The sequence below is a fragment of the Peromyscus leucopus genome, chromosome X, assembly GCF_004664715.2.
Source record: "Peromyscus leucopus breed LL Stock chromosome X, UCI_PerLeu_2.1, whole genome shotgun sequence".
Taxonomy (NCBI): Eukaryota; Metazoa; Chordata; class Mammalia; order Rodentia; family Cricetidae; genus Peromyscus; species Peromyscus leucopus.
Genome location: NC_051083.1, coordinates 132,381,149 through 132,408,385, shown reverse-complemented (window position 1 = coordinate 132,408,385; position 27,237 = coordinate 132,381,149). Strand labels below are relative to the sequence as shown.

General features: G+C 43.1%; 2 protein-coding genes across 5 annotated transcripts in view; one reads left to right on the top strand and one right to left on the bottom strand.

The window, feature by feature from the left end:
* Positions 1 to 27,237, bottom strand: part of LOC114682620 (40S ribosomal protein SA-like) — a 138,784-nt gene that overhangs the window by 96,842 nt on the left and 14,705 nt on the right. The window contains exons 1-2 of one of the 4 annotated variants that reach the window (XM_037199269.1): positions 3,780 to 3,915; positions 1,475 to 1,635 (exon numbers count right to left, since the gene is read on the bottom strand). The exons of 1 other annotated variant lie outside the window; for it this stretch is intronic. The gene's annotated coding sequence lies outside the window, so the exon portion shown is untranslated. Of the gene's footprint in view, positions 1 to 1,474; positions 1,636 to 3,779; positions 3,916 to 6,029; positions 6,219 to 27,237 lie in introns of those variants that run through there. 2 more of the 4 variants (XM_037199271.1, XR_005090033.1) reach the window with 2 other exon arrangements.
* Positions 15,444 to 17,825, top strand: Hsfx4 (heat shock transcription factor family, X-linked member 4). The gene is made up of 2 exons (XM_028856578.2): positions 15,444 to 16,012; positions 16,487 to 17,825. The coding sequence occupies exons 1-2, from the start codon at positions 15,518 to 15,520 to the stop codon at positions 17,087 to 17,089; spliced, it is 1,098 nt and encodes a 365-aa protein (XP_028712411.2). The 5' UTR covers positions 15,444 to 15,517; the 3' UTR covers positions 17,090 to 17,825.

Below are 27,237 nucleotides of genomic sequence, written 5' to 3'. Positions count from 1 at the left end.
CACTTTAAATACAATTTGAGGTTAAAACAATTGATGGTAACTGGGCCTGTGATCGGAGTTAATCAGATGGCTGAAGCAGGAGTGCAAATGCAAGGCAGCTTGAGAAACTTACCAAGAACCTATCTCAAAAAACAACTAAAAAATATTAAAGAGAAGGGAATGCAACCCAGTGGTAGAGAACTGGCCTAGCATGTATAAGGCCCAGGATTCAATCCATAGTACTGCAAAATAAAAAAATAAAACCCACACAGGACAGTCTTAGCCAGCCCTTAGACACAGTAAGCATTTATGCTGCCTTCTAAATAAATTACCTCACCCTAAGCTGGGTCCAAGCTGCAGGGCCCATGCTGCAGTCTTGTTGTTGTTGTTGTTGTTGTTGTTGTTGTTTCCAGACAGGGTTTCTCTGTGTAGTTTTGCTGCCTGTCCTGGATCTCACTCTGTAGACTAGTCTGGCCTTGAACTCATAGAGATCCGCCTGGCTCTGCCTCCTGAGTACTGGGATTAAAGGCATGCACCACCACTACCCAGTGCTGCATTGTCTTCTAATGACACCCACACATACTTCTTGGAGGCATAGGAAAATTAATCAGCCTTCACATGTTTCTATATTATCAAGGATACTCCAGGGCCTATCCAAGACACTTATGCATCAGAGCTATTCTCACCTATCACAAAAGCCAGTTCTGCAACTCTAGAAAACTTCTGAGATGCTATGCAGATAGAGGTCACAAGTTCTATTGCCATTGTACTACTACTGTCTCCCCACCTGTGGCTCTGTCTCCAGGGAAACAAGAAACAGAACACAAGAGAAAATTAACACTCATCTACCCTGCCACTGTGGCAGGATGTTTGCACTGAGTGCATTGTATGTTTTTTGTGTGGATGGGACTGCATGTGTGCATATGGAGCCCAGGGTTTGACACGTTGTATCTTATTTGAATATTCTCAACCTTATTTTTTTTATCTTTATAATCATTCTAATCTTCCAGAATGCCTTTGGCCAGGTACATGCATATTTCTAGGCCTGAATGTGTATCTTCTCTTGCAAGTAAGAATCGGGGCCCTCCACCTAATTCTAGGTGGCGCTCACTATTCTAGACACCTCCATGAAAGAAAGAGGCAAACTGTTCAGAAAACTGTAGCTTGGGAAACATTCATGTCCCCTCATAAGATGAATTCTTTGAAGATAATTCAAATATTTTATTTCTTTGTGTGACATGGTTCCTTGAATAAGCTTTGTGGTAGGTTCTATTCCTTCGACTCACTGCTGTATCCCTGTAAGCATTCTTTGGTAGGCTTCAAGGACTCGCTGGAATAAGAAGTATGATGCTAATAACATGCATGAGAGTGAATAACCCACAGTATATTCAGCATGATGCCTGTGAGGACACTCACTCTGTATTAAGAAGGGCAGGGTTAAACTCTGTGAACACATGAAATTGTGTCTCCAAATGGAATATAACATTCAACGTACCTGCCAAGAGTGCCAAGCATGCAGCTGAATATTCTCAGGAGTGGCTGTGTCCAGATGTACAAGGCAGCCATGGGACTCTGCTCTCCTGCTGTCTGGAAACTGCAGATGAACATAGCCAGGCCTGGATCACCATGGTTTGTAGCAGCTCAGGCTGCCCTTGGCTTCAGAGGATAATGAAAGTGAATTGCATCACAACCAGACTTTGACTCTGTCTTCGTTCCCTAAAGGTGCATGTGGAGCCCCATGGAACACAAGGAGACAGACTGGGGGCTTGTGCTGCTCAGCAGTCCTGACTGTTACAGAGCTCCCATGTGGTGGTATTGTGTTCCCCGAAATATTGTGCACCCTAATAAACTTATCTGGGGTCAAGACAGAACAGCCACAATATTAAACATAGAGGATAGGCAATGGTAGCACATGCCTTTAATCCTAGCATTCCAGAGGCAGAAATCCCTCTGGATCTCTGTGAGTTCAAGGCCACATTGGAAACAGCCATGCATGGTGACACCCGCCTTTAATCCCAAGAAGTGAGCCTTTAATCCCAGGGAGTGATGGCAGATAGCAGAAAGGTATATAAGGCGTGAGGACCAGAAACTAGAAGCATTTGGCTGGTTAAATTTTTAGGCTTCTAGCAGCAGTTCAGCTGAGATCCATTCGGATATGAGGACTCAGAGGCTTCCAGTCTGAGGAAACAGGATCAGCTGAGGAACTGGCAAGGTGAGGAAGCTGTGGCCTGTTCTGTCTCTCTGATCTTCCAGCATTTACCCCAATAGCTGGCCTCTGGCTTGATTTTATTAATAAGACCTCTAAGATTCATGCTACACTACCAAGCTGGTTCACATGCGGTGTCAAGTAGTTTGTGAGATGAACAGCTCATGCAAAAGGCCACACACATCTTTGCTTGCTTCTAGTGTTCCACATCAACTTCTCAGTTGTCCTTCTTCTCACTCCCCTCACATTCTATACAGATCTCCCCACTTTCCTCTTTCCTCCTTTCTGAGCCTGGACTTTTCCCTCACGCCATTCATTGGTTCAGCCAGCTCAGCTCCTGGTGAGCAGAAGGTAGCTGTTTGGAGCAGGCAAACCCAGGGCTGCTGCTAGCAATGCACTAAAGCAGAGGTTCTAAACGTATCCACCAGGGGACGCCAACGTGCTGATGTTCAACTACTAACACTGGAAGGCAACAGATTTCCTTACTTTGTAAAACATAAACTCAAAACCAAATATTTAAAACTCAAATGCCCAATCAGATATTTTGAAGTATGTCACTGTGACTAAGTGAGCAGGCTTGCTCTGTCGCCATGGCACTCTATTTTGTCTGAATGAAGGGGTTTTCTGGTCACCTCCCTTTGCTCTCTAACACTGACCCGGGAAGGGTTCTGATTTTCCAAACTGACCTATCTTCATGAAGCTTCTCAGAGAAGGGCAGGAATGAAGAAGCTGTTGTGGAACGCTGTCCTCTGGGCATAGCATGGCTAGCAGTAGCACCTTTACCACTGCAGCTGTGTTTGTTTGCCTGAACCACACTCTCCAAAGGCTGGGATTATCAGCACTCATTCACAGGAGGGGGAGCTGGGGTCATCTGATCCTCACCTCAGACTGCAACCACTCACTCACTCCCTCTTGTCACCCTTCCCAGATGTGGTCTCAGGAGGTACTAGAGCATGTTATTAAGAGGTGGAAGGTTAATGAAGAGGAGACTCTATCTTTGAAGCTTCAGGGAAGTTGCCATCCATGTTGGGGTGGGAGTTTTTAAGAGTGCAGCTGTTTGGGAGGTCACCTATACACCTGTGGGGAGATCTAGTAAAGGCACTGCAATCTAATGAAGTCCCAACATATCAACCACCAGGTATCCCAGAGTTTAAACTTCCAGGATGCCTTTGCTCAGATACATTCAGATTGTTAGGCCTGGATGTGTCTCTCCTCTTGCAAGTAAGAATTGGGGGCCCTCCACCTAATTCTAGGTGGTGCTCACTGCTCTAGACACCTCCATGAAAGAAGAGAACAGAGTGTACAGAAAACTGTAGCTTGGGAAAGATTCTTGTCCACTCATAAGAAGGCTTGTAGCTAGAGCTGAAGAGATGGCACAGCAGTTGAGTGCATCCTGCTCTTCCAGAGGACCTGGATTCAGGCCTTAGGATCCACATCAGACAGCTCACAACTACCTGCACATTCAGCTTCAGGGAATCTCCCACTCTTTGCTGGCCTCCAAGGATACCAGCACACCTGTGACATACACTCACAAAAACATGGACCGACACACACGTAAGTAAAAATCAAACTTAAAAGAAGAGAAAGTTTGTACCTGCAAGGTTTCCCCTGCTCCTCGAGTGGAGGCTGTGTCCTGGCCCTGGCATGCTCAAGATGGGCCTGCTCAGTGTTCTCCCAGAAATGGGAACTATCTTGAGCTTCAGAATGCCACCTGTGGGTCTGCTGACTGACCTGTGAATGGGTAAGAATGAGCTGAGCTGGCCATAGTGGACTTCCTTGTGGAGCCTTCACTCAGGGCTGTCTCCCAAGACCACTGGCCTCTGAGTCAGTGATGAGTCTGATGTCAGTGAGACATCACTTAGGAGGGTTCAGCATGTGCTGGTTCAAAAGGCTGATTTCTGCCTTCCCTTTGCAACATCCAGCATGTAGATGAAGCCCAAATCCCTCCATTTGGCTTTAATATCTGCACGGTTCAGTTGCCAGGTTGTTGCTGAGGACCTGTGAAGGTTGCTTGGTTGCATTCATGGCTGCAGATGTATTTATCTGGGGTGAAATTCACCTCTGCTTCTGTTCCCTAACAAGAAGCAGTGTGTACATTATGCCAGAGGCAGCCTGACACAGTCTGCCTGGTGTTACATCAACTCCTCCTGGAGGTGTGTGCAGGAAACATCTCTACACCTCCTTGTAGCTCAGGTGGGTTGACTAAGTGACTGTGTGGGGAAAACACACACACACACACACACACACACACACACACACATACACACATACAAACTCCCTGGTACTGCTCTATACCGAAAGCCTCCATTTTTGGTTTTTGTGCCTGAGTGCTGGAATCCTTTGCTGGTTGGAACCCTGTTTTCGGCAACTACTTCCAGACAGCAAGACACCTTTCTGTTCACTGAGGCCTTTCTACCAAAAAAACAAACAAACAAACAAACAAACAAACAAACAAAAAACCACTTTTCAACCTGACTTTGTGTTCACATGGAAAGCACCAAGAGGTGGTAAGGCTAAGATTCCTTTAGAAGCTAAAGCTAGTACAGTCCTTCTGCTCTTTGGTTGGAGGCGAGGACACTAGTTGTAGGGAGAAATGCTGGATGTAAGTTCAGTTTGGGAGCCTGACTCTGCCATGTTGATCCTCTATCTGTTAAGTATGGGTGGGGTGGACACATGTGAGGACCTCACGTGTGGCCAGAGATCTTGAGTGGACTTGGTGTCCAGTGAAAGGGCTAAGTTTGGGGTGCTACTGTCCACTCTGTGAATAAGATCAGAAAGTGGTGTGTGTGTGTGTGTGTGTGTGTGTGTGTGTGTGTGTGTGTAGATGGGCCCTTTAACACTAGCCTCTGGTGGCTCTAACTTCCTAGTCTCTAGCTCTTTAACTTACACTTCCTCGCCCATCCTGGGCTGCCTACACCTTACTCCAGGACTCAGGAGCAGGAGCTAGCAAACTTGTGAACTTCCTGCCAAGGACTTCCAGCTTTCATCCCTCCTGCTTTAAAGACAGACCCTTTAGGATCTCAGAAACCCAGGATCTTTCTCACATATTTGCTCCTAGCCCTAGCAACCTACACTGACGAATGAATGTGTTTCTGCAGCCAGGAGCTATGAACAGCAGCTATCTACTAAATGTTTGTTGTGTGCCAATATTTGTGTTGAGCCCAAGATATGGCTTTGTATGGTGTCAGGCAGCCCACCAGGACTGGCCAAGTCATGCAGGCTCAGAGTGGCACTGAGAGCTTGGCTAATGTACTTTATGGACCTGTCCACGCACCCCACTCATGCATTCCAATATTAACTCCTGTGGTCCTACTGCTGGGCTCCCTTACTTTCCTGTACCCTAGGCTTCTCGACTCACAACCTCCTAGCTTCCTGCCAGATGGGAATAAATTGAATCATCTGCTAAAGCCCCAGGAGCTCACTGACAACCCTCCTCAAGTTTGTGGTTCAATGCTGCCCTGTTTCCTGGAGAGATAAAGAGACACAGGGCTGTCCCTCACCCAGTCTGCTAGATTGAACAATAGAAACTGACTCACTTAACACCCTTTCCAAACACAGCTTACAAGAACCCTCAAATGCCCACAATGTCATGAACTCTGCTCTGATCACTGGTCGCTCAGAAGGTCATTTAAGTTTGATGTCTTCAGAGGAGAGCTGCGTCAACTCAGATCAGATCCTAGTCCTGTTTTGAGACCATCACACCAGGTCACCCCTACCCATCTGTATCGTGTCAAGAAGGCTTAGCAGACAGCTGGTACTTGATCAAGTGGTAATAAGCCCAATCCTCCAAGATGTCATAGCAAGCTACACGGGAGAGGGCAATAATGAGGCATCACTAATCTTCCCAGGCCAGAAGGCAACGATGAAGTCCTGCTCAGAACCCAAATTCCAATCTTGACCAGAAATCACATGAAGTTTCCCTGGAGATTCAGAGATTCATGGAAATAGGATGGATGAAGTCGTAGCTCCAAAATTCACTCATGTGGTAATACCCTCCTCTTTCCTCTGATATGGTGGTGCCACAGGAGTCCAGCTACAACACAGTTTAAATAGACTGAGACAAACACTATGAACATGTGCAGATGTCAACAGAAAATCACATATCATCCAAAGAACAGCAGAATCTACACTGAAGATACATATTAGCATTATCTGTCAAATGAACCATCATCAAAATGCTTCACTAAGCAATAAAAAACTCACTTTTAAAGAAAGTAAAACTTGGGGCAGGAGAGTTGTCGCAGTAGTTAACAGTACTCAGTGCTCTTCCACAGGACTCGGGTTTGATTACCAGCACCCACCTAGAGCTCAAAACAGTCTGTATCTCGGTTCCAAGAAATCTGATGCCCTCTTCTTGCCTCTGTGGGCACTGCATGCATGTGCTGAATATACATATATGCAGGCAAAACAGTCATACAGATAAAATAAAAAATAAATCTTTTTGTAGAAAGAAAAACTAAAAGTACAAAGTCTCAGTAATTAATAGAATGTACAAAGAACCCAACTGAAAATTTAAACTTAAAATTCTCATAGATGAAGTGTAATGACCTCATTAGCAAGGGTGTCAGTAGCAGAAATGGATGAGCAGAGTAAAGAACCAGAGAAAATATACTGTGAAAACCAGAAGCACTTTGAACAAACTTTGGCAGTATCTCAAAAATCAAATGTATACCTAATAACCCTAGAAATTCCACACTGAGGGATTCACCCTAAAAAACAGATTGTATGCTCTCACACACACACCATAAAACATGGCAGAGGTTCAGAGACATATAAGACTATAGAGGGAAATCTAATGTCTCTCTCACAGGGTCTCCAGAAGCCGGGGGCAGCAGTACTGAACACACTACAAGGAACAAGAACAGAGAAAAAAAACACACTTTGTCAAATGACACATTTCAGAAGTTGTGCAAACCTGAAACAAATTACAGAACCTGAGAAAGTCTGAAACAGATTAAACCCAAATAAATCTACAGCAAAACTACACCAAAGCTCTGAGAAGAAAGGAAAACAATCTTTGAAGCAGTAAAAGAGGAATGATCCTATATCTATAGGCGTAAAACAATTAGAGGGGGGCTTCTCATCAGAAAACATGGAGGCCAGAAGGAAGGTGGGGGAGAGAAGAACCTGAGGGTAGTGAGAAGAAATGTCTCACAAGTTGTCCACCCAGAAGGCAAAGCACCCCCATCTCTACTCCTGCTCCCTAAGCATGACAGAACTTCTGCCATAGGTACTCACTTACCCTGCTCTGATAGCCGACCATCTTTGATGCACAGTGAAGATGGAGGACTAGGCCAGCAGAGGGCACTATGGGGAAATGTCCCTCTCAAGACCATGGAAAAACACTAGCTAGTAGCAGTTCATCCAACAAGAGGGCCTTTCTCCTATAGCTTTCTGCAAACATCATTTGCACACATTCAAAGCCACCCTTCCTTATCATCTTGTATCCAGCACCACCGCTTCTCCTGTTGAGAAGCAGTGGGTGAGGGAACTATCTGATTAAATCCAGCCTTGCCCGGGACACAGTGGCAGCTCAGGCCATGCAGTAGATGCTTGGGCAAACCTGTACCATGCCTTCTGACTTTGCATCAGCAGCAGCAGCTATTCTGGCATGTTCTGGATGCAGCAGGAGGTGAATCGAGTAGAAGTATCTTGGCTACACACCCTTGTGGGGCTGTAGCTTATAGTCTCCGTGGCTCTCCTGTCATGCTCAGGGCGCATCAGAGCTACACAAAGTTCTGTCAGAGGCAAATAAGCTCAACCTCAAAATCTCATCAGGAAAACAAGTGACTGTTCACCTGTACCCAAAGATCACTGTGAAACCCAAGGAGGGACTTTAGTCTGGCCCACACTTCTGCAGGAATTGAAGCCCATCTGATTTTCTGGCCCCCTCTGCCACCACCTTGCTTCGCACATGCATCTGTTCCATCCTTGGTCCTCTCTCAGTCTCTAGAAGCCATCTCAGGTTGGGCCTTGTGTTTGGGTGGAAGCTCCATCTCAACGTCTGGCACCCTGGCATCCCTATACCCAAAGAGTCTGGAATGTTCTGGTGGAAGATCCACCTCAACTCCGCCCCCGCCCCCCCCCACCATCTCTTTCCCTAAACCTGCCCCTTCAAAGCCCGCCAAACATGGCTCCTCCCCCAGAGAGACTCAAGACCACTCCCACAGGGTATATAAGCTGCATCCCAGAAAACAGATATGTGGTTCTTCAGGTCTCTCATCCCAGTCTGCTCTCTGTGGGCCCAGGGAATCACCTGGGAATGTTTTACCCGTTAAACCAGGCCTTTTCCTAATTTCGTCTGATTTGGATTACAGCATCTGTGGAGAGTCCTATCAGGGTGCAACAAAATTTATCACCTTGCTGAAGCCCCACCTAACAAAATCCTCTGGACCTCACAGGCCAGCTGGAGTGACTTCACTTCTGTGAGGCCTTGGGAGCTCTCTGCCCATGGTTCAGGTTCTTCTTCACATTTCTAACTCTTGCTTCCTCTGCTCAAGTTTGCATTATTGAAAGGTCAGGAGGACAACACACCCAGCAGCTCTGTGAACAATGTAGGGGTGAGGTTGCACCTGCAGGCAGTGCCTGACAGGGCAGTGCCTACTGATCTCACTCTGTGGTGTGTCTTGATGCCAAAATACATGCTCTCTTCCAGCAGGCTGTGCATACCCCCATGCTAACGGATCTCCAGATGTCCTATAAGTATTTGCCGTGTAAGTAGTTACCATCCAGACAGTTGACTAAAGCACAATGGGAGGTGGAAGCATCTCCTAGGAAGTGAGATCTGAGGCAAAGGACACCCATGGCATAAAAGGTGAATCTGCTATATGAAGACTGCTGCTGCATCCTTGTTCTTCTCAGCTGACACTCTCCACTTTCCAAAGCACCTAATTCATTCATTAAGTCAGTCAGTCATTTAGTATGTCTGTCATTATGGCCCCTATGGGCTACTGTGTTTCAGGTGCTAAAAGGATGTGCATGACCATCCAGGCTCAACACTGTATGAGCCCCTGCCTGATTGACTGTACAAGACTGTCATGTTGGGCCCCAGTCTTCATTCTGCTCCTTTCTGTTATATCTGTGGGAGGTGGATCTATATAAAAAACATAGCTCTACTAACTCTCTTATCCTGGGCTTCCTGGATGACCCAAGGTGACACACCTGCTTCCAGAGGTCTCTAGGCAAGAAAGGGGCCAGTTAAGGAGTGATGCAGCATTACCATTGACTACACAGGAAGCAATGAGGATTAAGTGTCATGCAGTCAGCCATATACATAACATGGCTGCCTGGTTGCTACACCTCTCACATTAAAAATTTGCTAGAATGGCTGTCTTGTGGAGAGGCAGAACATTTGCAGTTGAGGACATCCAGATACCTGGGACATTTGGGAATGCCATCTCCAATGACACTGGAGAAGGGTGCTAGTGTCCATGCTGCTATAGTGACCCACAACGGGTTGACTCAGAGACTCTGAGTGGAATCACCTGCATCTCATTGGGCCTACACCATGGTCCCCATCTCAGGGATGGGCAAGCAGCAGAAGCTGAAATAAACCAAGCTGCTACAAGGCAAATGAAGGACAAAAACATCTCAAGGAGCAAAATAGATCTCTAGTGTCAATTTTGAAGCCCTGTAAGGAGACTTATGTCCTTGATGGAGACAGTCTGTGAGTATTACACTCCCTAGGTGCCTCTGAAACTTCTGAACCTGTGTAAGTGGTCTTCCTTTTACAGGAAGAGTCAATGCTACCCCTTCCCTGATCCTAAAGGAGAAAAGCTTGCCTAAGTCATAATTATCCACACAGGGGCCTTCATTCCCAGGACTTGCCCTCCCTCCCGTTTCTGATATTGTAGTCAACACTGCACATTGGCCACAAAACTCACAATGCTAAAGCCAGGAGAGTGGCCAGAAAGGAGAAAAGAGTTCATGAAGCTGCTGCCAAGCCATACCCAGAGTGAAGTCCCAGATCAGCAAGAGCCAAGCAGGTTCAGCTTGACCTGATAGACAGGAAAGGGAGCCAGCCAAGGGAGAAGCTGGTACAGCATGCTCCAACATCTGTAGAGAGGGAGCTGTTCCTGTGCCACAGGCTTGAAGAGGGCCTGTGGGGATTCAGATTGTACAGGAACTGCAAGAGCCTCCTGGGAAACAGGACTTCATGCTCTGGCAAGGCTTGTGGGGCATGATGCAAAGTTGCTGATAGTTGGGGACTGGGATAATTGGTTCATCATTAGCATTCTTGAAAGCAGTCATGGCTTTGGCAGACAAGAATAGAGGGAGAGCATCAAGGCTATGGGTTATTGCTGTCTAGAAATGGTTACATTAGTTGAGGCCAGAAAAGTGCTAGTGGGTAAGTAAGTTTCTCTGACAGTGAAATCAGAGCATCAGTATTAAACAGGAGAAACATCACTATCATCACTTAGAAGTTTGCCGTCACCACTCTGTAGGCCTCAGTAATGACAGGATATCTGGTCTCACTGTGCACAAGAAGAGTTTGTGATGTTTTCTTTTCCTCCTCTTCTACTTCTTCATATTCCTCTTACCCACCTCCTACTTCTTTTTCATCTTCCTCTGCCTCCTTCTCCTCTTCTTCCTCCTGCTTTTCCTCTGACTTCTACTCTTCATCCTTCTGCATATCCTCATCTTCATCTGCAGTACCCACAATAACTGAGCTGCTAATAGCTGCTGGTTAAGACTAATCATAGTTGAGAAAAGAAACTCTATACCACAATCTTCCTTAGGTATAGAAGTGGCATATGTTCAACATGTTAAGCTGAGAGAGGGCACTCAGAGGAGTAAGTATTCAGGCAAAGGGGACTGAGTGTGCCACCCACAACAAACCAGTGAGTATTCCTGCTCAGATTGTGCTCTGTGACCAAGATTTATGAAGCCTTTGACTAAAAGGGTAGTATTGAAGTTCCCAGGGAGTAGGATGCTGCAGCACCAAAGCAATGAGACTTGCAAATGGCCCCACTGCATATTCCTAAGGGACGTGCAGTTGTATACTGGGTCATTGAAGATCAAGGAAACTATAATAACTAGCAAGGCTGTTGTAAAGAGTGTCCTATGGAAGGTTTATACTTTGTGAATTAATGAACTGTCTGTAAGTCATTCTCAGGAAGAATTTCCTGTAGTTAACATTTCTGAAAAAAGGAATGTTATCAAATTCAAAGACATGTACTATTCTCAGGAAATTGGTGTGTAGCTCTTGAATGAGGAAACTGTGAACGAATTACTCCATATTAGGCTTAGGCTGCAGATCTAGTGAGAAGTCAAGTTACTTTTGAAAAAAAAAACTTTTCAGAATACAAACTAATGCTCATTGTAATGGAAAATACAAATCAAAATATGAGATAGCATAAACTCAGTGGAATAAAAATGCACAAAAAATGAAAATGGCAGATGATACCCAAAGTATAAAAATCTTTACATCCATGAAATGGCTACTTCTACAAGTTTCCAGGGCAAACCTGCAGGTTTACAATAGGCTGGTGAGCCTTCTGCAGCAAGCTCAATGGACTGCTTCATCAGAAATCATGATGATGAGCTGACAACTTGTCCTCTATATCCTGCCAACCCCAACCAACCCTGAGTCATGGAAACAAAAAGCAGGAGCACATGGTCACTAGACCATGTCATGTTATTTGAAGGCCTAGCTCTGGCAGTATACAGAGGTTGTGGCTTCTTTAAATAATGATAGATGTATCAGAAGAATAAAGATGGAAATGTAGGCTGACCAAAGAGCCTTGAAACTGCAATCAACAGTTTTGCCCACTAAAATCAACTGGCCAGTTTGGAGGCAGGTCACAGATATTTGAAAAGTCCAAATTATGCTTCCTCAGTTTGTATCCTGGGCACCACAAACTACCAAATGGAGTGCAAGTAGCACACCATGTCTGCAAGAATACTGGAATGCCACTTCCTCCCATTCACAAGTAATGTGTCATGAAGACAAAAGCAGCTATAAGGCTACTACTTGGAATAGTAGCACTTGATTTGAGCAACCTAGGAAAAAAATCTTATAAACAAGATTGGAAGGAAGGGTGAAGGAAAAAAAATGCAAGAATGCAGGACCAGAAAGATGATGCAATGGATAAAGGCCCTTGCTGCCAAGCCTGATGACTTGAGTTCAATCCCCAGAGCCTGCATGACAGAAGAAAACAGACTCTTCTAAGATGTCTTCTGACATGGGTTCTGTAACCCACATTTGCACCTGTATATGCACAATAAATAAATTAATGTAAAAATGCAAAGGAAAGGGAGTCTATGGAATTACTGAGTTAATTATCTGGCATGAACAAAGAACTGAACAACAGGGAAAGACTGTAGATATAGTCACAGAGAAAGGGAAAGGAACAGGCTTATTTCTTTAGGATGGGTGAAACCTAATGATGGAAGTCTGTTAAACAGATGCTGGCATGGGTACTTATTGACTCCCTGGATTCTCCCCTTCTTCCACACTGGCCCTGCCTAGATATATGCCCCTGTGCATTCCAGCTGTATGTCAGAATCTTCTGGAAACAAGAATCCATCATCTCAGGGAGCTGACCTTCACTTCCCCTGCCTGCTTACACTCCTCTAAGCTCCCTTCAACACAGACAATTACAGAAATTCACAACTGGTCAAAATTCAGAGATCAACTTACTGTGGAGTGGCCAACCCTGACAAACACATCTAAAACACTAGCCTACAACTGAGGCTCAGTTACCATCATGGAAGAGGGCATAAAAAAAATTGTAAGAGCCAGAGGAGTAGGATATCTACTACAAGATAGTGTTTTCTGTATGTGATGTGGAATCTACACCTCTGAAATATTACTAACACAGTCACTTAAATAAGATCAGCACAATGACAACACGGGGGCATCTCATATGGCCCCATACTTAGATGAAGAACTACAGACAATCAATGGCTGCTGAAAAATACAGATTCAGTCTTCTCCAGGGACAAGCCCCGATAGGTTCTCCAGTCTCAAGTGGTCATCCCTAAACCTAAATATATATGAGAAACATTAAATGGACTCAGAAAGTTGTATATATATATATATATATATATATATATATATATATATATATATAATTCTAAATATAAATATATACATATATACTTATATATTTATATCCATCATATAATTATTTATATTAACATATATATATATATATAATTAAAGAGTGGTCACCTTCTACCACAGCTAAGGCACCACAAATGTGTAGATGATTGTGGTAATATTGTGTTCCCTAATATATTTTTCACCCTAATAAACTTATCTGGGGTCAGAGAACAGAACAGCCACTATATATAGAGGCCTGAAAGTGGTGGCACTCACACCTTTAATCCTAGCATTTTGGAAGCAGAGATCTGTCTGGATCTCTGTGAGTTCAAAGCCATACTGGAAACAGCCAGGCATGATGACACATGCCTTTAATCCTAGGAAGTGATGGCAGGAAGCAGAAAGGTATATAAGGTGTGAGGACCAGGAACTAGAGCCTGGTTAAGCTTTTAGACTTTTAGCAGCAGTACAGCTGAGATCCATTCAGGTGCAGACTCAGGGGCTTCCAGTTTGAGGAGACGAGATCATATGAGGAATTGGGGAGGTGAGGTTAGCTGTGGCTGGTTCTGTTTCTCTGATCTTTCAGCGTTCACCCCAATACCTGGCTCTGGGTTTGTTTTTATTTAATAAGAACTTTTAAGATTTGTGCTACAGATGATTTTCAAATGCACACTAGGACATATCAGTTTGCCTTATTTTGGTTGTGTCTAGCTAAACAGATAGAAGCTTTCCTCAAAACAGATCCTATGAAAACCAGATTACAAAGACCTGAACAAGGACAATACCAATAGACATGCTAACATGGAAGGGGAAAATTTCACCAGAGCCCTACCCCTAGACAAGTAACTATAGGCAACTAAGGAATGCTGAGAATTTGAGAGTTACCATTCACCAGGAATGAGCCTCCAATTGGTTATCTAAAACCAAGTCAGGCAGCCTTAAAAACATATATATGCAAGCATCACTAAGTGGAATCGTATGGTTGTATTTGTATATTTATGCACATTTATGTAACTATAAGTGCATAATAACAATCAAAGAAAGGGGTCACAAATTTGAGGGGAAACAAGGGGGTACATAGAAGGGAGTTGGAGGAAGTAAAGGCAATGGGAAATGATGTAATTTCATAAAAATAAAAATTACTGTCATGGACTATGAAAATGGTTTTTAGAGGAAAGAAATAGAGTGACTGGCAATTCTGTTTTGATCTGAAGAACAAAGTGATTTGGTGGCAAGCCAGGGTGTTCATGGAAATTCAGAGTACCACTGAAGATGTGGCCATTTAATCAAACAACAGTACTTAGAATAATCCTACCATTGAGTAACCAGAGGAATGTGCCCATCTCATCCTACTTGGGCACACAGTATTGCTTAGGGGACAAACAGATCAGATTATATGGAGATGCATTCCTTACTAAGATCTATATATGGGGGCTGGAGAGATGACTAAGAGGTTAAGAGCACTGACTGCTCTTCCAGAGGTCCTGAGTTCAATTCCCAGCAACCACATGGTGGCTCACAACCATCTATAACAAGATCTGGTGCCCTCTTCTGGCCTGCAGTCATACATGCTGTATACATAATAAATAAATAAATCTTAAAAAAAAAAAAAAAAGATCTATATAAAGAGACACAATCCACAAGAGGAACAGTTGGAAGAAACCAAGGCAAGACTGAGATAGGAGTGGGGTGGGGGACAAGTAGAAGGTAAAATCAAGGTTAGACCACTCTATCTAAGAAGTTTTTATATATATAAGAGAGAGAGAGAGAGAGAGAGAGAGAGAGAGAGAGAGAGAGAGAGAGAGAGAGAGAACTCATGCATGCTAATACCCAAAGTTGTACTAACTAGGGGCTGGTCCTTGAGCTAAACAGAATGAGTAGTAACAACCATCCCCCATCCTGAGGATTGTGAGAAGCAAAGGTTTCTGTGCTTCTCAACTCATACAGAAACCATGACAAAATATGTATCATCAGACAGGATACTTTTTCTGAGAATTTGCAGCATGTCTTAGCATAGGAAAGATAAGACCTGAGGCTTTTCCATCTATCTATCCACTTACCACATATACTTGGCCTGGGTTCCCTCTCCAGATTGACTGTGAGATATCTTAGTGACATCACACGACAAACAAAGAGAATGATGACTTCAACAGTTGTCTTCTGAGAATCTAGAACTTTATATTCACTATTTATTGGGTGTTCCTACTGGAACTAAAGACACTGAATTGCTAGGACAGGGACTTGTGGTCTGCTGTTCAGAACACTCCTGATGCTAGTGTAGCATCATGGCTAGTCAGAATGTAGAACAGGATTGTGAAACCAATGTGAGCCCAGGTGTTAATCAAGAGCCTGTAAGCAAGGATATCCCTAATTCTTCACCTGATTCAGAAGCAGATTCAAGAGAGGGTCTTGTGAGGCAAGATGATCAAGATGTGATACAAGATCTGGCCTTTGAAGAGAGACCCCCACCTGAAGACCAAAGCCAACATACAGCCAGTGAGGAAGATAACACCAATATCCTCAGTCTGCCCTTCCCAAGGAAGCTCTGGACCATTGTGCAGAATGAGGCATTCAAGTCTGTGAAGTGGACTGAGGAAGGAGACACCATAATGATTGAGGTAGACCTTTTCCAGAGAGAGGTCCTTCACCTCAAGGGGGCAAAGAAGATTTTTGAAACAGACAGCTTGAAGAGTTTTATTCGCCAGCTCAACATGTATGGGTTCAGGAAGATATGCCACGAGACCTCTGTGATTTCCTCTGGAGAGAACAGGAGAATAATGGTAACATGCAAAGTATTTTTGTCCTATTTTTAATAACTGAAGCATATTCATATCTCCGCAGCCCATCCCACAAACGATGTCAGTTCTTTACTTCCAAAGATAACTGTTTTAGCAAGAGATGTTATTCACTAAAGGGTCAAAATGTAGACTTTGAATATAATGGCTTTGTTCTTAAATTATATAGGGCCCACCCAATAGTATTCAGACAAGAAGAATGGCTATGAGATGGTAGATAATGTTGCATGCATGTGCACCAGTGTGTGTGTGTCTGTGTGTGTGTGTGTGTGTATAAATTACAATCTTAATTTACATACTGTTTATCTTTAATGACATCATGCCACAAGGCATAAGGATCCTTGCCAACTCAAGTTATTTTTCATCACAAACTAAGACACTGTGACTGGTGGTAGAAAGGATTGTGGGGATCAACATATGTTTCATCTCAGGATAGCTAAAATGTTCATTTTGTTTCAGATGTACCGCAACTTCAACTTTCAGAGAGATAAGCCCGGACTCCTTAAGTATATCTGGGGAAAAGAAAACCTAGTAAATCTTACCCACCAGGCTATCTGTGTACCTATTCTGCCTAGATCTGCTCAAGAGCCAATTTCCAAAAAGAAGAAGTTACCTACCAGATGTTCTCCACGATTCTATCATAAACCTGAGGAAGACAGTGAAGAGTCCAAGAAGAAAAGCTCTGATGACCAGGCACCCAAAGAAAATCAGGGATTTGCATTCTCTACTGTATGGGCTATGAAAACTATTTCTGGATGTTCCCTAGAAAGGCAGTCTCCTGGGGAGTTAAGTAACCCAACTGCAGAAGACACCTCAGGCAATATTATATGTGTGCCTCCAACTGCTCCTCAAATTCAGGGCATGGAAGAAGTGCCCAGTGATAGCTCATCATACCCCATTTTGGGTTCTATGATGTCTCTATATAACAACTGTTGTTCTGTCCTATTGTCTTCCCTCTTAGAAAGGCCAACAAATGAATCCCCTGATGAAGAAGAGCAGGAAGGCTCCTCAGATTACAAGTGTGTAATCTGTGAGCCCATAAAGAATAGCCCTCGCTTATGAACTCACACACCACTGAGACCAGTAGAAAAATATTTTTTCCTAAGGATAAATCTATTTTTGGTACCAAAAAAGATAAATCCCATGATGGCAAATAAATAATCTAAACTAGACTCTGGAGTCTGTGTCCTATCTGACCCTCTGTACCATTCTGTATCCTTGGTTTCCCCAACCTTGGATTCACTTTGCACTTTCATGAGAAGCAGCAATATTTTCACACCCTCAGCAAAGCATTCTGCCTGGTAGGGCAGAGAGCAAGCCTGGGAAGATCTGCTCCTCTGACACTTGCCTACTGGCTAGTGACCTGTTGGTGTCACCTTACACTACTCAGGTGCTGCTCCACATGGCCCATCCCCTCCCTGCCCTTAGACTATGAGCTCAGTGAAGCCCTAGTTACAGCCCTGTGTGCCCTGAAACCCCACCAACATGGATGAGATGCTGCTTCTGCCTTTTCAGGTCAATGAGTTTTTGCTTAATGGCAGGCCCAATGCAAGAACTGGGGTTTGACTGATTTGTACCTGAGTCTTCAATTCAGGGAGACTCACTGTATAGGATGGTGGCATCTAGAGAATGACACCCACAAGATAGTGCTGACAGAGATGGCTGATGACATCTAGAGAAAGGATACAAGATAGTGCTGACATAGATGGCCAGGCCAAAGGAAACACAAAGGAGGAAGTGTCACCTTAGCCTTGTCAAGGTATCGCAGCTCTGTAGGCTTGCATTAGAATAGAGATAGTCTTAGATCCCCTGATTGCCCTGCCTGTTGAAGTCACTGCTGACAATACTAACCCTAATTTTAGCTAAGAAGCAGTTACAGAAAAGAATACATTGCTCCTTTTGATTAATAAAAGACTGGGATGTTAGGCACAAAGAAAACTAGTTCCCATCTACCAAAAGGAGTCACTTGCCTTCTCTCTGGCAAAATGGACAAATGATGCACAACAAAGCTCATGCTGGCCTGCAGGGCTACTTCAGTATTATAAATACCTATTTTCTGGGGAATATTATTTTAAGGTGTGTTACTTTTGTTTATGTTGCATTTGTTTAACTCTGTGACACTGTTACTATGCCTGTCTAAAACACCTGACTGGTCTAATAAAGACCTGAATGGCCAATAGTGGAGCAGGAGAGAGGGAAGGTGGGGCTGGCAGGCAGAGAGAATATATAGAGGGAGAAATCTAGGAGGAGAGATCTAGCAGCCAGAGAAGGAGGAGGATGTCAGGTGCTAGCTACCCAGCTACACAGCAAGCCACAGAGTAAGGGTAAGATTTACAGAATAAAGAGAATGGGAAAAGCCCAGAGGCAAAAGGTAGATGGGGTAATTTAAGTTAAGAAAAGCTGGCAAGAAACAAGCCAAGCTAAAGCTGGACATTCATAATTAAAAATAAGCCTTTGTGTGATTTATTTGGAAGCTGGGTGGCAGGCCACCCAAAAGAGTAGAAAACGCCCAACAACACCGGTTAAAATCAAAGAGTTATGAAAACTTCCAAGAAGGATTATTATTATCTGATTGAATGGCTTACTTCATGGTAACCAAATTTTATCTGGGTAAAGCAAATGTTTAATTTCCCCATCTCACTGCTTTATGCATCCTATTTTTATGCATCATTTGTAAATGTCACTGTCAAACACTGTAGATACCAGAAACCCTACAACTGAATTCCCCAAATCTATTTCCTAGAGCCAGTGGGGAATGGAGTGGACTAAAATCCTGTCCTTCTGTCACTTCTGGATATTAAAAGGCCATTGTATCATAAACTGGATACTTATATGTATAAAAAATGGCAACACAATTAACATATCATCTTTAAGCCCTACATAAATGTGAATCAATGAATTGATTTGTATGATCTTGTGGTGATATAAAATATGCCTGAAGACCAGAGAACAGAACAAGCCACTAGATTAAACATAGAGGCCAGGCAGTAGTGGCATACACCTTTCATTCTAGCACTTAGGATGCAGAGATTTGTCTGGATCTCTGTGAGTTCAAAGCCACCCTGGACTACATGAGATTGACTCAGACTAGTAGAGAAAACAGAGCCAGGCAATGCTGGCACACACCTTTAATCCCAGGAAGTGATGGCTGGGAAGAGAAAGGTATATAAGGTTTGAGAAGGCAGGAACTAAAGGCTTTTCGGCAGAAGTATCCCTTTCAGCTATAAGCCCTTTTGGTGGAGCTCTTTCAGGCTGAGAAGTTGGTGAGGTAAGAGGTAGTGGCTGTGGCTTGCTCTACTTCTTTGATCTTTCAGCTTTCAGTCCAATATCAAGCTCCAGGTTTTTTATTAGTAAGACCATTTAGCAATTTGTGTTACTAATCTAGTCCCGTGGAGAATGTGATATCTAAAGAAACTCAGTTTTATGCCAGGTGTCCATCTTGGTACCCACTAGCCATTTTGCTCTGACTCCAGTTTTGAAGATGGGTTCCCAGTAATCCTGACTCAGTGATATAAACTAAGAAATGTACAGCCATGACTGTTTAACTGATATGATATGACTAACTGCATTCTGGCTACAATTGGCTCTCCAGAAGAGCTAGGAGGGCAGGTCTCATGAGGAACAGAAATAAGTGCTGCACTTAGGGCTTGATCTGCTAATCAGAGCAGTGGGAGGTTCCTTCCTTCTGGGTCAAGGACCACAGAGAGCAGCATGCATCTAGGCAGATAATCAGTTTCCTTAAGTGGCATAGTTATTAGAACAAGCATGCAGGATACTGCTGTGGGATGGTCTGTATGTCAAATTGCTCTGATTGATCAATAAATAAAACACTGATTGGCCAGTGGCCAGGCAGGAAGTATAGGCAGGACTAACATTGAGGAGAACTGAGAGAACAGGAAGGTGGGAGGAGACACTGCCAGCTGCCACCATGACAAGCAGCATGTGAAGATACCGGTAAGCCACAAGCCACTTGGCAAGGTATAGATTTATGGAAATAGATTAATTTAAGCTATAGGAACAGTTAGCAAGAAGCCTGCCATGGCCATACAGTTTGTAAGCAATATAAGTCTCTGTATTTACTTGGTTGGGTCTGAGCAGCTGTGGGACTGGCGAGTGACAGAGATTTGTCCTGACTGTGGGCAACGCAGGAAAACTCAAGCTACAGGATACAACAGAAAAAGAATGATATCTTCTTTGCATAACTATCTCCCTAGATACAGTTTCATGTACAGGTTTGAGGAAACTGAGCCTTCCTTTGGGGGCTCCCTTCCCCTCACCTCCCAAGCCAGATTTTCAGAGTGCAGTTTGTCAGGTCCTCAATGCTCAGTGAGAAGAATCCATGTTTGGTTTCCTGTCATCATTTTGGTGACAGTGCTGCCCTTGGATTCCAACAAGTGAATCATGGCGGCCCTGTTGCCACACAAGCAGCCTTGGTATATGGAATATAACAATAAAAACTATTATAGGCCACTGTCTTGGTATACCTGGCTTGTTGTCCATTGAAAAGTCTGTGAAGTGCCCAGAACTCTTAGCTGACAATGAGGTAGTAGACCTGGAAACTCAGGCTGTGCTAACCAACCTGCAGCTGAGGCATGAGAACCCGGTTTTAGACCTCAAAGCACTAGAAGCCCATACCTAGGGCAGGGAAGAGGGGTATATTCCAAATGGACTTCTCATCCCTTGGGGAGGATGGTGTGAATACTGTGGGCTCCAGGGCAAGGGTGTAATGGTGCTGAGAAGGCAGCTAAATAACAACCCTGTCAACTTACCAACTCACCATCACAGTACAGATTCTAAAGCCGAAGCAACAGTGAGCCACCATTGGCTTGCTGAGCATGGCCCACTGTGGGATAGCAGACCCACCCAGACTGCTATGCTCTTATAAAGGGGATATCAGTGAGAGATTTCTTCCAGCTGTGCCTCTGTGGCCTTGTTGACACAGCCTCAAGTACCTTGGCCTTTAGCGGAAAGGAAAGCTGCCAAGAAGTGACTCTTGTGCTAAAGCTTACTTTGGTTGCCCACTGTTGTCTGGATTGCACAGATAAATAGTGTTTAGTGTCTGGGGCCCCGTATGTGCTTTCCCATGATGTTGTTTCTGTCAAAACCCAGGCAGTGCATGAACAGTATCCAAGGGACCAGGTGGCAAGCCTTGGGCCAGGCACTGAGTTGACACCAATGCCCTGGCAAATCTGTGATGAAGAGAAGAATCGATGGAGAAGCCCAACAATGTCGGGTCCTTCCACAATGCAAGAGCTCTGTGGAGAGCTTCCCCCAGACAAGGAAGGGTGGGTCTCACCCAGCCATTTCTCATCTTAAAAGTCCTAAATCTAGCTCTGATTTCTTGAGGTTGATTGAGGAGGGTTAGGTGGTGTGAGAGCCCGTTCTTGGGTTCCTAGTGGCTTTACCCAGCAGGTCCGCATAAAGGATGATTAGGACCACGGACCTGAGTGCAGGTGTCTGAGATGGTCTGCACTTGGCTGTGCTGACAGAGGAGGTCTTTTGCTCCACCCCTTGGCATCTCTATAAAAACCCTGGGGCAGAGACAGTCTGGGCCCGTTGGAATAGGTTCCAGGCCCTCTCGAGGCTATCCTTTATTTTCTATCTGTTTATCTCCACAAGATTCTCCACAATAAATCCTTCTATCTAATATTTCCTGCTGCTCACACTCAAGAAAACTCTGGGGAACTGTGGGGTTGGTGGGTAAATGCTCCACAGAATGGTGCCATGAACAGGGACTAAAGATAAAAGAAAAAAAGGGACTAAATAAAAAAGGGGGAACTAAAGACAAATGAACAGGGACTAAAGACAAAGTGATAGGGACTATAGAAAAAGGAAAATAAGTTTTATTACAGAGTTTTTCGTGAAAGTGCTGAGTCAGCCCTGCCAGTGGAAAGGAATGCCAGTGTTTTATCCTCGAGAGAAAAGGAAAACAGACTGGAAGGATGTCTGATGCTGCAGTGCAAAATTCTCTTCTGTCAAAATTTTCTATTTTCTATCCATTTCTCAATTTCTGTGAAAAATAAGTATAAGGTATACCATAGTAATATGGTGTAGGAAAAACGTAGAAGTGTAAGATCGTGTAGAAAATAAGGCAAGTAGACAGAAAAACTTCAATTTTCTAACTTTGGGGGCTATGAATGCAAACTGGGGAATCTTTGGGCTTTACAGGTAGTAAAAAAGCTCTTCTTTGAGCTTATGGGGAAGAATAAGTTTCCTATGGAAGCTTTTGACCTGGAGACAGCTGAAATGCTAAGTCCAAGCAGCAGGAGAAAGTGTTTTCTCCCTGAGGCAAAAATGGGGGTGTAAGAAGTCAAAGTTTAAAGTTGGGAAGTTTTGAGAAAAGTTGGTCTTTCTCCTGGGGGAAAAAATCTTTCTCTTAAACTAAGAGCTTTTCTTGGAAAATTTGGGGGGATGGAATCTCTCTAAAAAAGCTTTAATCTTTCTGAAAAGCTCTCTTAAACTTAAAAACTAAAGCCTTTCAGAACTCTCTCGCAGGACAAATTAGAATCACGTGAAGATATTAGTATGGGGACCACCTGTGATTAGCTCTAAGAGAAAACAGCAAACATCTTAAGACAGCAAAACCTCTCTAAGTTATCTTTCAAGCTTTAAAAATCCTACCTACAATGCAGGAGGCAGGGACAAGTTCCTAAAAACATCTCTTCTAAGCTCTGTCTCTTCAAGCTAGTAAAAGAGAGTGGGTCAAAGTCCCCTGAGTAAAACACTTGGGAGAGTGTGGGTAAAGAGCTAGGGAGAGCCCAAAAGGGCAGGAAACTTTACCTGAGAAAAGCAAAAAAACCAAGTTTTTGAGTTATGCCAAGCTGAGGCATCAAGGGTTTTGTTTCTGAGTGAGCATTTCAGAATGAAAAGGTGCTCCTAATCATCCTAAAGATCCCCTGAAGCAATGCAAACTGTTAGCATGGTATCCTAGCTTCTGAGCAAAAACCCAGAGGTGACTGGCCAGCGTCTCTGAGTTGGAGTGCATTTCAGGGATAATAGGGTTCCTGCAGTAGTAAACTTCTGGGAGCACAGAGCTGAGGCAGGAAGGGGCAGGACCCAGGAGAAGATTGCTAATGAACAAACAAAGCTAAAGCCGGTGGGAACAGCACAGTTGTCTGCTTTCCTACAAGTCCCAGGTTGATAGGTACACAGCTGCAAAAAGAAATCTGAGAAAAGCTTTCCTATCAGAGCAAGGACCTTTCTGGGAAAACAGTAAAGCTGAACTGTGTCTGAAGCAGTCGTGCTGCTGAGTCAGAACACTGTCTGGGGAAAGAGCCCAGCCAGGGCAGAAAAGAACTATCCAGGAGTAAAGCTTTCTTTTCTGTCAGAGAAAGCATCTCTTTGAGAAAAGCTTTGTTTCAACTGACTCCTGAGATGAGGGGGTGTAGCTCTGAGGGGTGATTGCCTCTGGCATAAGCTCTGTCCTTGAGCACCCAGACAAAAACAACCCACTGGGGGACTGGGCCAAACACCTGTCTTAATAGGAGTTTAGAAATGGCAAAAACCTCTCTTTTTAGATTTTCAGTCTATATGCAAACCACACAGACCCCAAAACCAGAAACGGACAAAAAGCCCCTACCTTCAGTAGCAGGGAAAGCCTGCCACTGTAGTGTCAGAAACTGTTTCTGGGGCAGAGGGGATAAACTGAGACCAAACTGGATACTGTCAGGGAGAAAGACTCTGAAGAAACAGAGAAGGAACATAATCCTCCCCAGAAAATTCATGACCTGAACAAGATGCTAGAATTTGAGGCAGATTCTGGGGGAGAAAAAAAGCCCCTACCTCCAAAGGCAACTAGCAGAGGTACAGAGCTACAGACAGATACCTGAAGCTCTGCATCTGGGGGGGAAGGAACAAGCAAAATGAGATAAATCAGTGGGACAAAATCTCTCTGAAGGAGCTATGAAAAAGCTGTTGTAAAAGTTTGTTTTTCACTGACTGGCTAAGGCAAACACAAGCCCCCAGGAAAGTTGCTATCAGAAATGCCAACCTCAATACCGGCTAACAAAGCAGGTGCAGTTCTGATCCGGGGCCAGTGTCAAATGAAGGAGAGACACCTGTTAAAGCCAGCTAAGGAGAGAATAGAAATCTCCCAATGTCCCATAACTGAAAACTTAAAACTCTTGCTTCAAATCTCTTGTTGCAAATGCAAAAACCTCCTAAGCAAGTCTGGTAAAAGTACCAAAAGTTGACTCCCAGACCCGAAAAGAACTATGGGAAAAGGAGTCCATAACCTAGCTCTTAACAGTGAGCTGATGAAGAGAAATGAATTCTGGGAAATGTAGTATTTCAGCTAAAGATGGCAATACTGTCCAAAAACTTTTCAGCTCAGAATGAAGTTTCTTTGCAAAGCAATGCTAGAAAGCTTAATCTTGCGCCTTGAGAACTCAGATCAGGAAAAAGCTACCTATAAGAGCAAACAAGCCACTTTAAAATCCTTAATAATGCAGGAGAAAGCAGGTTATACACTAAACGCTGTCTTAGATATAAAGAAACTTACGTTGAAATTAAAAGAGTTCTTTACCTTTGCACAAACTGCATGCAATGAGTAATTCCTTTGCACATCTAATAAGGAGACAAGGAAGCAGGCATTCAAAAAGAAATGACTGCTTTATAGATGGGAAACAAACTTCAGAAAATCTAGCTGTCTTACAAAAGAGTTGCTTCACCCGAAAGTTCCTTATAAGAAATCAATGCTAAGCCGGGTGGCGGCGGCGGCGGCGGCGCACGCCTTTAATCCCAGCACTCGGGAGGCAGAGGCAGGCGGATCTCTGTGAGTTCGAGGCCAGCCTGGGCTACCAAGTGAGTTCCAGGAAAGGCGCAAAGCTACACAGAGAAACCCTGTCTCGAAAAATTTAAAAAAAAAAGAAATCAATGCTAAATATCACAGCTGCTAATAATATCAGGAGTTAAAGCTAATGAAGTAAGAATACTAAATCCTGAAAATGCTTTCTCTCAAAGTAAGCTCATGAAGGATATGTTTCATGAAAGAACATCTATGTTCTTGACTCCTTTGAATAGTAATAGTTTTGGTGAAAATATTGGAACTAACAACAATCAAGTCAAAATGTTTCAACAAATGCAAGACACTATTCACAAAAGAAAGCTGCCATGTTCTGAGGGCCATATAAGAACTCACTCCAGTCTTCCTGGTCCTTTAGCTGAAGGTAATGCAATGGCTGAGCATTATCCCAAGTGTAAATGGCTCAACAGTCACATGTTCTTCATCAAAATAGCAAAAGCTTAAGAGAAAGTAATTCAATCTTGCCAAAGAAGCAGCTCGTCAAATAGTTAAATGATGTGGAATATGTCCAAAATATTTTCCTGTCCCTCACTTAGGGGTAAACCCTCGAGATCTTCTTCCCAATCATCTATGGTAAATGGATGTTACTCATTTTGCAGAATTTGGCAAATTAAAATATGTACATGTGACCATTGACACTTATTCAGGATTTTTAATGGCTAGTGCACAACCTGGGGAAGCTACAAAACATGTAATTATGCACTGATTGAAGTTCTTTTCGTATATGGGTATACCAAAAATTATTAAAACTGATAATGGTTCTGGATATAGTAGTAAGGCATTTCAACAATTTTGTACCCAATGGGAAATCGTACATAAAACAGGTATTTCTTATAATCCTCAGGGACAAGGTATTGTACAAAGGACTCATAGCAGTCTTAAAATACAACTTCAAAAAATAAAAATAAAAAAGAAAGAAATTTACCCTCAATCGCCACATAATGCATTAAATCATGCATTTTGTTCTGAACTTTTTGAATATGGATGAACAGTATTGTAGAGCGGGCGCATAGCAGTCTTAAAATACAACTTCAAAAAATAAAAATAAAAAAGGAAGAAATTTACCCTCAATCACCACATAATGCATTAAATCATGCTCTTTTTGTTCTGAACTTTTTGAATATGGATGTCAGTGAGCAGTCTGCCACAGAGAGGTTTTGGCACAGTAGCACCCAAGCAACTTTTGCTCAAGTTGAAATGGAAAGATCCCTGCTTGGGATTATGGAAGGGTCCCGATCCTGTTTTAATATGGGATCGAGGACATGTTTGTGTTTTTTCACAAGAGGAGAATGAAGCTTGCTGGTTACTGGAGCATCTGGTAAGGAGTGTGGAACTAAGAAAAGTCAGCTCCAATGACGTTCCTATAAAGGAACCAGAATGAAAGTGGCTCAATTAGTGTTTCTGAGGTTTTGTCACTGGTTAATGCAAACAGTGAGGAAATAGAGTTCAGAGCTGTGCTGCTTTTGACTTTACTAGCTCCTTTAGAAAAATACTTTATATCACCTAATAGCTGTGCAGTATTTGGCAAAGAGCTTTACAGCAGCTAAATACGGTAATTTCACCCTCAGCGTGAAGTGAAGTTTTTCGGTAGAACAAACCAAGAGTACCTCTGTAATAGAAACGTTTGTCTGAATTGAAGCACTTAGGGGAGCTATTTTATGATTTTGGATGAAGGGACAGCCTCTAGTTAAAAACCATTTACCGCTGACAGTACATCTCTGCTGGTTTCAGAATGGCGTATCACAACTCTATAACGACAACACTCACTAAATCCCAGTGTTTTATAGCAAAGCTGACTATAAACTCTAAACTTTAGAAATGATGTACATACTTCCTGTCTAGTTAAGAGAATCTTTCTAATAGAGATAGTGATAATAATTAAGAGTAAGAAGTAGGAAAAGATGAAAATAAGATATGTGAGTTTGTAGAAATTATTCTGTCTTGTTAGATCTGTGTTAAGAAATCTTTAGGTGTTTGCTAAGTTAAAATATGCTAATGGTAGCCCTATATAAGTTTGTAAAATAGATCTATAGAGTTCCTTTAAGAATATAAGCTTGCAAGAAGCATCTAAGGTAGTCTTAAGACATATAGTAATAAGCTTGTAAGAAGTAAAGATGCTTGTTGTAAATGTAAGTTTAAATAAGAAACAAGATAAGAAGTATATAAGTAATAAGAAATATATTTTCTAAAGTAGTTCTATAGTTTCTTAAAGAGTATAAATAAGTAGATGTTAATATGTTATATGTGAGTTTGTAAAAATGTGTAAATGTTGAGTGTGAGTTTATGCTTAAGCACATGTTATGTGAGTTTGTGAAAAAGTGTAAATATTGAGTGTGAATCTATGCTTAATGTATATGGTTGAAAAAAACTGAGACACAGAAGGTAGTGTCCTAGCAGACTGCAAAGC